The 14,897-nt window shown below is 35.3% G+C and overlaps 1 protein-coding gene across 1 annotated transcript in view; it reads right to left on the bottom strand.

Annotated features, from left to right (window-relative positions):
• PRKD3 (protein kinase D3) overlaps positions 1-14,897 on the bottom strand; it is an 82,246-nt gene that overhangs the window by 43,283 nt on the left and 24,066 nt on the right. Inside the window, exon 3 of the mRNA XM_046660531.1 lies at positions 1,378-1,516. Coding sequence (XP_046516487.1) covers positions 1,378-1,516 — 139 coding nt within the window. The remainder of the gene's footprint in view (positions 1-1,377; positions 1,517-14,897) is intronic.

Below are 14,897 nucleotides of genomic sequence, written 5' to 3'. Positions count from 1 at the left end.
TCTATTTTAGGAAGTTCATCAGCTTCAAATAATTTGAGCTACAAAAGTAGGTCTGTAGGTACATATTTCAACCTCCAAAAGCATTTTCTCAAAGTGATAAGATTGCATATAGTTGTTGGGTCTGTTTTAAATTAAAAACTATTTAACTTACAATACACTGGAAAACAGAACACTAAAGACAAAAACAAAAAACACCCCATAAAACTTGGAACTTACTCTCAATTTATAGCAATGTTTCTGTGGTAAATGCACTGAGTTCTAACTTAAGATCCCAGCATATGCACTCTGTCTGTTCTCTATAGTCCTAGTGGTTAGGAAAAAGAGACCCCTCCCTCTGTGAGAAACTGAACAGAAGACACATCCATCAGCAGACATCCTCTCACCTAACCTGCAAGTCATTAGTGGATATTCCTGTGGCTGACGAAGGGTCCGTATCAAAGAAGGAATGGATATGAGCATGATCTCCAGGGAGGACAGGGAGTGAAGCCTCTGAGTGAAGAGGAAGTTAAGAATTGGGACGTGTATAGACGTTTGGGGTTGTGGTGTAGAAGATGAGTGATCAGTGTAAGGGCTAGATGAATGAGAAAGATCAGGGACTAACAAGAAAAGGTGATGGTCAGAGAGGATATCAATACGCTCCAAAGAAGAATCTGGAAGGGGAAAAAATGATGGCAGAACTGGACTCTTGGCTAGCTTTCCTTCTCTTCCTACCCTCTCCCCCTTACCCTCTCCTCCTCCTTTACTTCCTGCCAAACAAGAAGTTTTGCAGGCCTACTATATGCATTCTTTGTTCCTTTATACTCCTCACTAACAATCCTGCCCACCTGCTGCTGGATGAGATCAGAAACAGCAGGAGCTAAGGAACAATGAATGGCAAGACTGGGTGAGGAGGGGAAAGGCGAGAGGTAAGAAAATGCCCACTGAGTACAGAAAGGGAGGGAGCATTATTGAGGTCATGGAAATAAACAGTACTGCAGTTTCCTCTTCCACATCTTCATTACTTCTTCTTCTCTGATTTTCTTTTCTGAACCCCAATTCTCTTCTATGCTCTTCACAGAAACAGGGAAAAGGGAGCAGAATTTCAGTGTAATTGTTTTATCTCTTGACTCAAAGAAGAGTATATTCCTCTTCCAGTTCAACTGATAATTCCCTTAGCTTAGTAACATTCAAACAAGGAATGCAGGACTTATTTTCCTACTTTCTCATCTGTGATATAACCTGCCTGAAAGTAAAAATCACATAGTAACCAATATTATAGATGAAAGAAGTGAGCAACTATAATACAAAACCTAAGTATAAGTGAACTTGGCATTTAGTACAAAAAATAAGTCTCGGTGAAAAAAAAGGCAACAAAATTTTAAAAAGCTATTTACTTACCTGAAAGAACAACTTCTACTAGGTCTCCTTCATGTATTTCATCTGCTGAGGTAATCAGCTGCAAAATATTTTCTGAGCTCATATCATGGCGAAAGAGAAGAATTTTGTCATACATGCCAAAGAATCCACACTCTGGAAACTGCAGGAAAACAGTCCTTTATCAGTATACCCTTAGCTTTCTATTTTTATAAGTAAATGCTAAATCTTATGAAAAAAATGTAAGTGTAGTAATAATCTAAAAGATCTACCACATACTCAAGCATTCTGGTTAACTTTCAACTTCAAAAATAGAGAAGTAAACAAATATAAATAATCACTGATTATCTTAAAACACGTCTCTTGGAAATATAAGATTTCTTTATTCAGTTATTGACGGAGAAAATAATCTTGAACTCACGTTACTCTATCTTACATATAGCCTGAGAGGGAAGCAGTCTTTCCTGTCCTCTAGAACAGAGCTTCCTATATGGTTAGCTACTAGCCACATGCAGTTATTTAAATTTAAGTTAATTTAAATGAAATTAAAAGCTTAGTTCCTCAGTCACACTAACCACATTACATGTGCTCAATCGCCAACTCAGCTTCTGGCTACCATTCTGGACAGTGCAGATATAGAACACTTCCATCATCACAGTAAATTCTATTGACTAGTGCTGGTAGAAGATCAATTCCTAAGCTACAGTCACAAGAGTACCAATTTCAACATTTTTGCCCAATGCACCTACAGCCTCTAGCATCTATCTAATATTTTCTTTAACCTACTCACTGTAATTACAAACAGATGATTCTTTACGGTACCTTTCTTTTTAAAAACCCTTTGGCCAGAGTAGGAGACTTGGAGATCTGTTCACATATACCCTATGCACATTATTTCAGGGCTTCCACATTTTGCGATTACAGTGCTGAGACACTTTGGGGATTAGTACACCAAGGACTAAAATATGAAAGGTATGAGTTCTAAAATTTTTTATAGTTATAATAAAGTTATTTAAGAGAAAATTTTAAGGACTTGCCTTACAAAATAACTATTTAATTTTAAAATCAATCAAAAAATAAGACCATCTTCTAAACTACCAGTGCCTTGGGAAATGCCGCTCTAGATATTTCAAATTTCTTTAGGTAATCTCATAATTGTATACTTTCACTGACTTATTTTGGCTCATTATAGAATATCCTGTAATGAACTATATAGCATGTCACTGACCTGCACTGAATGGCCTGATATGTACCAGTAAAACTAAACTGTAATGGCATTTGTTACCGGCATGTTGCTGAGGACAGGGTGCACCCATTTCATAGGGTAGCACTTCTTTGTGAGGACTCATAAAAGACATTTCTCTGGTTGGTTTTTATAATACGAATGATTTGATCATGTAACTAATCTTGTTTTCTTGTTTACTCTGCCCACTGGAAAAACCAAAGCCAAATATGTAACCCACTTCTAGCATAAGTCTAGGGTCTTAAGGCAGGTGTTTTAGGCGCAGATACCAACCTAGCTTTATCTTATTTTCTGACCTTAATTTTCCCATTAAAAATTCTTGTATATACTGTAAATCTCTAAAAGGTCTCAAATGTTTTTTGAAAAGGTTAAATTTTTTAAAATGGTAAACAATGACTTAGAAATTTAAGAGTTTATTTGTATTTTTTTTAACCTGAGTAAATGATGGGAAAGTAGAAATATTTAGAATTTTTATAATACTCATTCTCCTTTCAATTACTTGAGTTACCAATAATGTTTCTAAAACTTCACAATATGCTTTAAAAATATATCCAACGGTAACAGAATTTTCAATCGAAAAGATAAGTAAAAACATAATCGAAAAATTATTTTTATCAAATTTTAATTTTAATTTTTAAATTTTATTAAATTTTATTAAGTTATTACTGAATTCAAATACATCAAATGAGGAGTAAAACATCCCCATAACTTAGCTGCAACAATTCTTAATGATTAATAAAAATGGATTCCACATTCCATCCTTATAAAAATAAAATCTCTAACAAAATATTTTTATGAACAAAATTCATTTTAAAAATTTGCATTTTTTGCATGTCTTCTAACTGCAGAGCATTGGCCCCAAGGTTTGTACAGGTAAAACGGTCCTTGCCTTCCAGGAGCTTAAATCTAGCAGGAAGATGGAAATAAAACAAATATTATTGAACATGATAAGGGAAATGCCAAAAATAAAAAATAAAATTTTAGAAGAGAGAATAAAAAACTTTAACTGGGAAGGCAGTTTCCTGTTATATTCCTGAATAAAGTGATATTCAAGCAGAATCCTAAAAAGAGAAGCAAGGTTTTCATAGGCAGAAAGTGAAAGAGAAAGTGTAAAGGGCATCGTTGAGAAAATACAAAGTAAACGGGAGAAGGTAAGTAGACCCCGGTGACTGAAGAAGGAAGTGGAGGAGGGCTGGGTAGAAAGAGACAAAAACAGACAAACTTGACATCAGTTGAGCTGGGTTCAAGCTTTGCCACCTACTAACCATAACACCTTAGATAGGCTCCTTAACCTCTGCACTCACTTTCTTGTCTACAAATTAGGAATAACAGGAACATTGGCTTTAGAGGGTTCTTGTGAAAATTAAATTACTTGATGGCTATAAAACACTCTACACTGTGATTGATAAATACTAGTGGTTTATATTATTCTGCATCCAAAGGGGAGAGATAAAGGGTCCCAGAGCAAGGCAGTAACACGAACAAATCTGTATTTTAAAAAGCTAATGCTGATGGCACTGTGTAGCAAGGACTGGAAGACACCAGAGCAAACTCCTGAGGGAGGCTGAAGGAATTCATCAGGAAAGAGGTATGAGGGTCTGGATTACGCAGTAAGATGGAAGCAAGACAACAAGGAACTATCTTTGATGAATTATATGGATCATTAATACTGTTTTGACCAAACAAGAAGTCCCAATAACTAAAGAACTAAATGAACACATCAATGAGAAAAGAAAAACATTAAAATAATTATGGCTTAGAAAAAATACATATAAAATAATCTTCTTGATAAACACATGACCTAATGAATTCATACTGACATTATTAAGAGACTAAAGAGCTAGTAAAAAGAATTATAGGGAGTATCAAGAATATTTATTTAAAATAAGCATTTGTGTACCAGGCTGGAAAGCCTTCAGTGATGATGACAAAGTAATTTTCTTGACTAGCAAATGTTTACAGACTAGATTTACCTATATGGTTGAGGAATTACAGAGCTCCAAGGGAGGGATAAATGTAATAACTAGGCTGTGAAAAAAAGATTTCTGCTCTTCATGATTATGATTTATAGGTGTGTTTGGTAGAATATGGAGGAACTATCTGAAAGCGAGATTCAGCACAAAACGAAGTAACAGAAAATACGGCCTAAAAAAAGCAAGAGAGAGTATTAAACATTGCCACTGAACATCAGGGAAACACTGTGACCGAGCCTTAAGACATTATGAAGTCTTGGGGCATGGGTATATTAAACATCTAAAAAGAACAAACAAGGAAACAAATCATGAGCACATACTTTAAAAGATCTAAACAATTACTGAGAAAAAAATCCAAAAAGAAACACAAAACAAAATCCTGTTAATAATGATTTGAATACACAGGGATTGATTGTTTATGATTTTTAAAATTCAGAAATTAGATTTTCAAGCAGGAATGAATTCTAAGTTAATGTTTCAACTCTGGCCACAAACTAGAATCACCTGTGGAGCTTAGAACAAAAGATGCTAAGGCTCTCTTCCCAAATTTATGGTTAAGCTGTGGGGAATACGACATGAACACCTGAATTTCAAATTTACTTTTATATTATTCAATGTATTCATTATATATACTCTTCTTAACAAATAGACTTCAGGGCCAGCCCGGTGGTGCAGTGGTTAAGTGCACACGTTCTGCTTCTTGGCAACCCGGGATTCGCCGGTTAGGATCCTGGGTGCAGACATGGCACCGCTTGGCAAGCCATGCTGTTGTAGGCGTCCCACATATAAAGTAGAGGAAGACGGGCACGGATGTTAGCTCAGGGCCAAGCTTCCTCAGCAAAAAAAGAGGAGGACTGGCAGTAGTTAGCTCAGAGCTAATCTTCCTCAAAAAAAAAAAAAAAATGTTTTAAGAATAGTTTTAGAGTTACAGAAAAACTGAGACAATAGTACAGAGTTCTCAAACACCCCATACCCAGTTTCCCCTATTATTAACATCTTACATTACTATGGTACATTTATTGCAATTAATGAACTAATATTGGTACATTATTATTAACTAGAGTCCACATTTTACTCAGATTTCCTTAGTTTTTCCCAATGTCCTTTTTCTGTCCCAGGATCCCATCCAGGATACCACACTGCCTTTAACTGTCATGTTTCCTTGGGTCCCTTTTGGCTGTGAGTTTCTGAGACTTTGCTGGGTTTTCATAACCTTGACTGTTTTGAGGAATACTGTTCAGGTATTTTGTAGGATGTCCCACTACTGAAATCTGTCTGATATTTTTCTCATGATCAGACTGGAGTTATGGATTTTGGGGAAGAAGACCACAGAGCTAAAGTGCCATTCTCATCACATCATTATCAAATGTACCTACCATCAACATGATTTATCACTGTTGATGTTGACCTTGATCATCTGGCCGAGGGAGTGTTTGTCAAGTTTCTTCACTGCAAAGCTACCCTCCTCTCCCCGCAATACCACACTCTTTGGAAGCAAGTCACTATGCTTAGCCCACATTTAAGTAATAGCAAGTTATGTTCCCGCTCCTTGAAGACAGAGTACCTACATAAATTATTTGGAATTCTTCTGCACGGGCGATTTATCTATTTCCCCCATTCATTTATTTATTCATCCAATCACATATATCAGTATGAATGCATGGATATTTAATTTACACATTGGGATAGAATATATACTCTTTTAAAATGTAATTTATTTTTGAATAGGCAATTTATTCACATGGTTCAAAATTTTTAAAGTACAAAAGAGGTGAGTGCAAAATCTATGCTCTAGTTGCCCAGTTTCCCCACCATAGTCAATGCCAGTTTTCTCAGTACCGTTCTGAATATATTTAAACATCACCAAGTACACATGGATATCTTTCCCCTATTTTATACAAACGGTGGCACACTATAAACAGTGTTCTGCATCTTGTTCTTTTTCACTTAGCAATATCTTTTAGAGATCATTCCATAAAAGTGTACAAAGAACACTCTCCTTTTTTTACAGCTGTATAGTTTTATTTTTACCAGTTCCCTACTGATGGGATACGGGTTAAGGAGTAAAACAAATCCAAACTGACTCAAGTTCAAATCCTGATCCACTTCACTTACTAACTGTATAACCATGGCTAAATTACTTAACCTCAGTTTCTCCAACTGTAAAATAGTACCTGCTTCACAAGGTCGTCATGACACTTAAGTAAATATATGTAAAGAGCTTAGAACTCCTGGTATGTTTGGAGTGCTATATGAATCTTAGCTACTGTTTCGAGACCTTTGTTACTACAAACAATACCCAGTGTATAAACTTACATCTTTTTCCATTTTCTGAGTATATGAATAGGATAACTTCCTAGAAGTATATTTGCTAGGTCAAAGAACATGCACATTTGACATTTTTAGATATTGCCAAAATGCTCTTTATAGAGGCTATACTAATTTATACTTCCACAGTAATGTATTAATAAGAGTGCTTGTTTTTCCCACACTCTATTTTATAGTGTTGTATTAGTCAGCTCAGGCTGCATAACAAAATACCATAGACTGAATAGCCTAAACAACAGAAATTTACTTTCTCACACTGCTGGAGGCTACAGTCCGAGATAAGGGTACCAGCATGGTCAAGTTCTAGTGAGAGCCCTCTTCCTGGCTCACAGACAGCAGCCTTCTTGCTGTGTGCTTAGATGACCTTTCCTCCAAGTATCCACATAGTGGGGGGGATTTCCTTCTCTCTTCCTCTTCTTATAAAGCCACTAATCCTATCGAATTAGGACCCCACCCTTATGATCTCATTTAACCTTAATTATCTCCTAAAAGTCCTATCTCTAAATACAGTCACACTAGGGGTTAGGAATTCAACATATGAACTGGGGGGGAGGAAAAACACAATTCAGTTCATAGCAAGTGTATTAGCAAACACTGATCTTACACAAAGAATGGTATTTCAGAATAGTTTTATAAGAAGTGAAGTTGAACATTTTTTTCACATGCTTAAGAGATACCTGTATTTCCTTTTCTGTAAATTATTCACATTCTTTTCCCACTTTTAATGGATTGGTGATCTTTAAAATTCCAAATCCAATCATTTCTTAGAATGTTTTTCATTATGTGAGAGATCTTTAATAAGTCCTGAACAACATACCAAAAAACAAAAACCCTATATATTTAATACTTGATATGTTTCTCAAAACGATGTGATGCCAGTAACACATCCTGTACAGAAAAAGGGAGCTTTTCCAAGATAATGGCTTATTTTCCTAAGCCAGACTTCAGTAGAATAAAGAACAAGGGAGAACTTTTCCCCCCTTTCAGTTGTAGAATTTTAAGAAGAAATATTCTAGTAAACTAATGAAAATCAATTCTTGATTACTTTTCTGAGTCTGCTATTTTCACTGGGCTCTTTTCTATTTATCGTTCCAGAAATCTTACCTAACAATGGTATGTCTTCCAAGCATTTTATTCTCTTGGGGGGAAAAAAAGCACTACTTTTGTGATAGGGAACAAGATTAAAAGAGCTGCAGAGGTGGTAATGTGCTCAGTAACTGCAAATAATTGTCACTGGCTATTTATTTGTTTATTCTGCTAAGGCAGTGGTTCTCAATCGGGTGATTTTGGCCCCAGAAGATAAATGGTGATGTCTTGAGACACTTTTGGTTGTTACAACTTGAGGTACTGGCATCTAGTAGGTAGAGAGCAGGGATACTGCTGAACATCCTACAATGCACAGCACAGCCCACAGAACAAAGAATCATCTGTCCCAAAATGTCAACAATGCTGAAGTTAAGAACACTCTGCTCTAGGGAATAAAGGAGTCAAGAGTATAGAGAGACTGGAAAATGTGGAAGGAAGTTAACAACCTTCTGAAAACTGGACATGCCCATATTTCCTTCCCTAGCCTACCTCAGCCTTGATTAAAAGAAGAAAGAGGAAATGAAAGTAACAGCAAAAGAACTAGCAGGGAAGAAGGAAAATAGGCCTTTAATTTGGCCTCTTTCCAAATTCCCCCAGGCTTTTCTGGATTTGCTTTCTATAGACTGTGCCAATGACTCCTCTTGACTGTGCAAAATGAAGTCTTTTCCCAGTCCATATGGGAAAGTAACAGAATTTCATCATAAAGCTATCAAATTCTTACCCTTTACATGCTCTCTTTGCCCACTCTAGATTCTTTCTTTGCTTTTGCACTATTGATGGCTTCAAGAATAAAAACCACATCATCTTATCTTTCTGGAACTATTTTATAGAAGTTATTTTTTATGGTATTAACTTAGACTCGTTGTAAGTAAAAGGTTCCAATACTTGCAAATAAAATTCTTTCAAGAAACACTATATTTTGAGAGTTCTTTAACGTAACAGTTTAAAGTTTATGTCATTGAAATGGCGACTAAAATGTTAGATGAGGTAAGAAGTTTTCAAGTTTTTGATTCTACTTGGTCAAACAATTTTTACATGTTAACAAAATAGCTTCAGAATTTAACATTATCTGAACAAATAATTTATCACGATACACGTTTTTAAAAGGAACACAGGTTTTATTCTAAGGGCAATGGGAAAACTTTGAAGAATTTTAAGGTACATTTAGTTTTGTTTTCAAAAAATGTTTCTAAATGAAGTATAATGAGTAAAGTGCACTAATCTTAATTACAAGATGGATAACCACACACACACACCCACACACACCCCAGCCCGTGTAATCACTACCCAGGTCAAAATACAGAACATTCTCAGCACCACAGGTTTCTTTATATTCACTTAATTTTTTAAGTTGAATACTAAAGTCATTTTTAAATTTGATGCCAAATAAATCTTCACAGTACATCTTTCTAATAATAAACCAGATGATAGTAAATAAGCTCCAGAAGGGCAAGGACATTCTCTTTTCATGTTCCCTACTGAATCCCCAAGCCACCCTGGTGGTCTAATAGTTAAGACGTGGCAATGTCACCACCACAACCAGGGTTTGTTTCCCAGTCAGGCAACCACACCATCCAACTGCCAGTTGTCATACTGCAGTGGCTGCATGTTGCCATGATGCTGAAAGCTATGTCACCAGTATTTCAAATACCAGAAGGGTCACCCAGGGTGGACAGATTTCAGCAGACCTTCCAGACTAAGACAGACTATGAAGAAGGACCTGGCCACCCACTTCTGGAAAAAACAACTGGCCATGAAAATCCTATGAAGGGCCGTGGAGCACCGGCTGATACAGCACCCGGTGAGAGGATGGTGCAAAAAGACCAGGGAGGGTTCTGCTCTGCTGTACACAGGGTCACTAGGAGTTGGAATCGACTTGAGAGCACTAACAAACTAAATCCCCAACACCTAGAACTTAGTATTTAAAAGGTACCTACTTAAAAAAATGTTGACTATTGAGCAAAGGTAACTAACTTAACACTATCCCAGAAACGAATATAACATTCACATAATTTTTTTAGCAAAGTACTTAACTGAACAGAAGAATTTCAATGACTGTTTCTACATATAGAGAGAAGGCAGTAGAGTCTAAATGAGTCAATGAAAAAATTATTCAGTGTGGACTCTGAATTTATTCTGAACTTCCATCATTAATCTCCAACTCAGAATTTTCCGGATATGGTATACCAGAGGAGCCACTTCATTTAACACTTGTCATTTCTCTTTGACACAAATCAGAGCGATCTTTTTTCATTTTCCTTTTTCTTTGTTTTGTTATTCTGATTATCTTTAATTCAAACTTTCTGGAACTTCCCATTCTAGCCAAGGTCTTAATCTGAATATGCAGCAAAATTAAAAAAAAAAAATTCTTTCAGTTTGAGCCTCCAGATTAGTAATGGTTCCCTAACACTGTTTTGCCAAGGCAAAAAAATGTAGGAACAGGGTATAGAGTAAAGAGTAGGATGTCACCTAGTTGCTGCAACACAGCTGTAGTAGAAAGAATGGGGCAGGAAAAAACACAGAATGAACTGGCTTTTAGAAAACAAAAGATACAGCTGGGGTTTTCGCTCTATTTTGGCAGGACCTGAAAATTACACCCAACCCATGTCTGCAGAGACAATGCACTCAGTCAAAGAACAGACCAAAACCACTCCTAATAGGATACATAAGCAAAGAGCCTTCAGGTCTAGTGTCATATAAATGGTCAAAACTAAAAACAAATGTTTTAAATCAGTTAAAAGCAGACAGTTTTAGTTAGAATCATTTCATTTTCAGTAAACATCATTATAGTTTAAAGTGAATTGCTGTCTGCCAATTTCTTTTCTCACTCCAATTACATCTACTATGTTCATTCAACAAATTAAACAGTAGCAGTTATATCAGAGAGGTATTTTCTAAGCCTCCTGGCAATATGAAAGCAAGAAGGTGGGGAACTAACATTCACTGAGCGTAGTTACTATGCATCAGGTAGGTATTGTGTAAAGCACTTGACACAGGCTATGACACTTATTTTCCTCAAATCTCCTAAAACAAGTAATCCCAGTCCTCTAATAAAATCAACACTTGATCACTATTTTTTATAGTTTCTCATACGCTAAATACTAAAATCAAAAGACAAGAGTAAAGCAATGTCAGCGTGTTGGAAGAATGCTATAAGTGCTTTGGTATTTACTAAAATTTTAAGAACACTACAGGAACAATGATCTTTCCAGATTTAAAGAGATTTAAAAACCATAACTATTTTGGGGGCACTAACTATGTGCCAGATACTTATCATATAAGGTCTTTGCATTTAATCATAATTTTTTAATGGAGGTAGATATTTGGATCCTAGTTTCATAGATGAGGATCAGAAGTTAAGTGACTTGAAAAGGGTCTATAGTCACAAAACGAGAAAGTGGCAGAATCAAAATCTCCTCCTGGGTGTGTCTCTGATTTGAAAACACTGCTACCTCTTTCTTGGATTCTTTTTTTTTTTTAACATACACCAATAACAAAAAATTGTACAGATTTAAACACTAATATAATTTGGACACTAGGAATCCAGGCATGAATAATCACTGTAAAACAGGCAAGGCTTCTGACCTATTCCCTGAGTTTTGATTTGCACATTTGTAATCTGACTCTCTGGTACTGGCCTCCCAGCAGAGATCTGACCAGCCAGTTTCTGCTTGGCTCAATTCCAGCTCTACCCGCTGATCAAATCTGCCTTCCCTGGTTTTCCAGATTGCTACTCCCACTAGTTTTTTGGGTTTTATCATGAAAAAAAAGGACTCCCTTCAGCTTATAAACTCCTAGAAAGCAGAGATCCTGTTTGTTGTTAAGTTTGGTTTATAAACCAATATGAAGATATAGGAATCTAATATACATAGGTTAAAAATCTACTTCATTGTTTAACTATATCCATATTCATAAGAGAAACTGTACTATTCTTAAAACAAACACATCCAAGCCAAGCTAGAAATTCTATTTTAAAGCTCTCAAGCTAAAATTCATAGCTAGAAGATATTCATATTCAATAATTTAATAAAACCCTACCACAGTACTAACGGAAGTTTTTGATTTCTCCAAACCAGAAATTCTATTTCCACATCAGTTTAATTGAGGGTTTTTCAACTTCAGCACTACTGACTTTTGAGCCAGGTAATTCTTGCTGTGGAGGGCTCCCTTGTGCATTGTAGCAGCATCCTTGCCCTCTACCCACTAGATGCCAGTAGTAGTCCCTCACCTCCAGCTGTGACAACCAAAAACGTCTCCAGACATTGCCAAATATTCCCACGGGGTCAAAATCACACCGGTTGAGAACCACTAGTTTAATTTAATCTTATACATTAAAATCAGATACCGGAGCTGTAATGTATGCCAATAAAACAGTCAGAAGACCTAATTTCCATCCTTACAAGGAATAAGGAAAAGTTCACTGGTATCCTTACAGAGTGAATAACTTTGAGAATTTCAGAGTATTTTAGAAGAACCAGGTGTTTTGCACAATCCCAGAAATTAAGAGCTCTACGAAGTAAATATCTGACAATCTAAACTAGTAGGAGTGGGTTGGGCACAACTAAGGCACTGATACATGAAACAGGATAGAAAGAATACTAGTGCTTTTCTCTTCATTTCTTTCTCTTTGTAGCTCTGAGAACTATAAATCATTTCATCAATGGAAGTAATTACACCAAAGATCATTTGCAGTAAGTATCATATTTTTAGCAGTAAAACCAAGCAGAATGTGTCCTGTAACAAACGTCTACTGAGTATAAGGCATTTCTGGGGAAAGATGAATAAGACAGCACCAATCTCAAAGCAACATAAATGTTGGAAGCATTTCAAATATTCAAAAAAAGGAAGCTCAACTTTTTGGCTTATGCTAACAACAACAACAACAACAAAAGAAAACTCCACCCACTCCACCCTCGGGATGTGTTATGAAATTGGACTGAATTCAAAGAGTGACCACTTCTGGTCACATTCAAGTTTTAAGCCAAGCTCAACTATGAATGATCTGTTGGTTACAGAGATATTTTCTTGGGGAAAAAAAACTCAGCGTATATGTTGTGTATTATCTGTGTTAGAATTTCATCCAGTTTTTAACTTTTAAGACTTGAATCATTGATTGTTCTTCATTTCTATGAGGTTTTACCATACCTTCACCTATACTAAAAATACCAGTTTCATTTTCCCCCTAATTGAACACATGATACCTAATCTGTGTTTATTACCATATTTTAACCATTTTCCCACATGCTTGTTTACTAATTTAATATTTGTGTGAAATATATTTTTGTATCATCTAAAGAGATCAATGTTTTTCTTACCAATACATGAGCTCTTTATAAAGACATTAACCTTCTATAATACGTGCTGTAATATTTTCCCAATCTTATTTTTGTTTTTATTTTTACATAAGCAAATATTACAATTTTGAATATTCTAACCTGTAAACTGTTCTCTTCCCTTGTGTTTCCTTTTACTGATCTGAAACTGAGTTCTCTCAAAGTTTGATAAATATTCAATTCCATTTCATACTAATCTTCCTTTGATTTGAATTCTCATATTTAACCTTTAATTCCTATGAAATTTATCTTGGTGTTGGGTATTAAGTGAAGGTCTATGTTAATGTCCCTTCAACTGCTTAACTAGTTTTCTAAACTCCATTTCTGAAAAAATGACTTCCTTTTATTTCTCATGCCTTCTTTGGCATATATCTAAAATGTATCAAGGATCTGTCTATTACTGTTCAGTAGTATATAGTTTCAATTCTTGTAGTTTTTTTCTCTCTGCTTATTTTTCCGATTTTTTACTTAATGCTTTAGACTACTTTTTCTTCCAGATAAAGTTTAGAAAAACACTGTCAGGGTAAAAAGAATCCCAATAAAATCTTGAATGGAAAAAATAACTTCATTTGGGAAATAAAAAATTATACATTATCAGTCTTCCTTTTACAGGAACATACACTTATTTCAGTCTTTTAAAAAATATTTCACAAAAATTTTTAACTTTATTTATACTTGGATGCATCCATTTCTTAAGATAATTATCAATAAATATTTTTAATCATTTTTTTCCTGTTAGAGATATTTGTGTCCACTCGTTAGCTTTTGGGTCCCTCTTGCAGTATCAAAAGATCTTATGTAGTTTCAATTAACAATCCTTAAACCTTTATAGTTGCACTATAGGCTCTTTCTGGCAGTTTAGTCCTCAGGAATGTGCATACAATGCAGGAATATCTCAATTCCATTATATTAGGTAAAACAGCCTTAGAGTATACAAATACAGAAAAGCATGTCTATTCCCTTACTGCTCAACAATACTATTTAACTAACTAGCTAAATCAGTTGAACTCAAAATTATATGATTCTGAAGTCACAACTATAATCACCATTAATCTAAAGAACCATATAACTACCTTATGTGCTGAGAAATATAACATACTATAATATTCTAATACAGAAATCACAAGTTTTCAGGAGCTAAATATTATACATGAAATAGATACATGCAGCTCAAGAACAAAAGATTAAATAAACCACAGAAGTGACATACTTTTAACCTCTGATTTTGTATACCAATAAAAGGTGCACTGCAGAGCTAATAGAAAATTGTGAATAATTTACCCATAGGGATCATGGAAGGAAGCAGTTGTCTTCCACAAAGTAGAAAACAGATTATGACATATGTGTATATTCCATAAAGCACAAAACCAAAAGTTAACATAAACTTGACTGTTAGGACCTTTCAGTCATTTCTGGATCAACGCTAATTTCCAGTAAACTCTCCACAGAGAAGGGACCCTAAAGTACAGCGGTTAATGTTTTGGTGTTTGGTTTTTAGTTTAGAAACCACTAAGATCAGTAATAAGTAATATTATTGATAAGCTTACATTTCTTCTGTGATTACTGTGTGTTAGGTGCTGG

The sequence above is a fragment of the Equus quagga genome, chromosome 5, assembly GCF_021613505.1.
Source record: "Equus quagga isolate Etosha38 chromosome 5, UCLA_HA_Equagga_1.0, whole genome shotgun sequence".
NCBI classification, from domain to species: Eukaryota; Metazoa; Chordata; class Mammalia; order Perissodactyla; family Equidae; genus Equus; species Equus quagga.
Note: the sequence above shows the minus strand (reverse complement) of the source record. Positions and strands in the feature narration are given on the sequence as shown.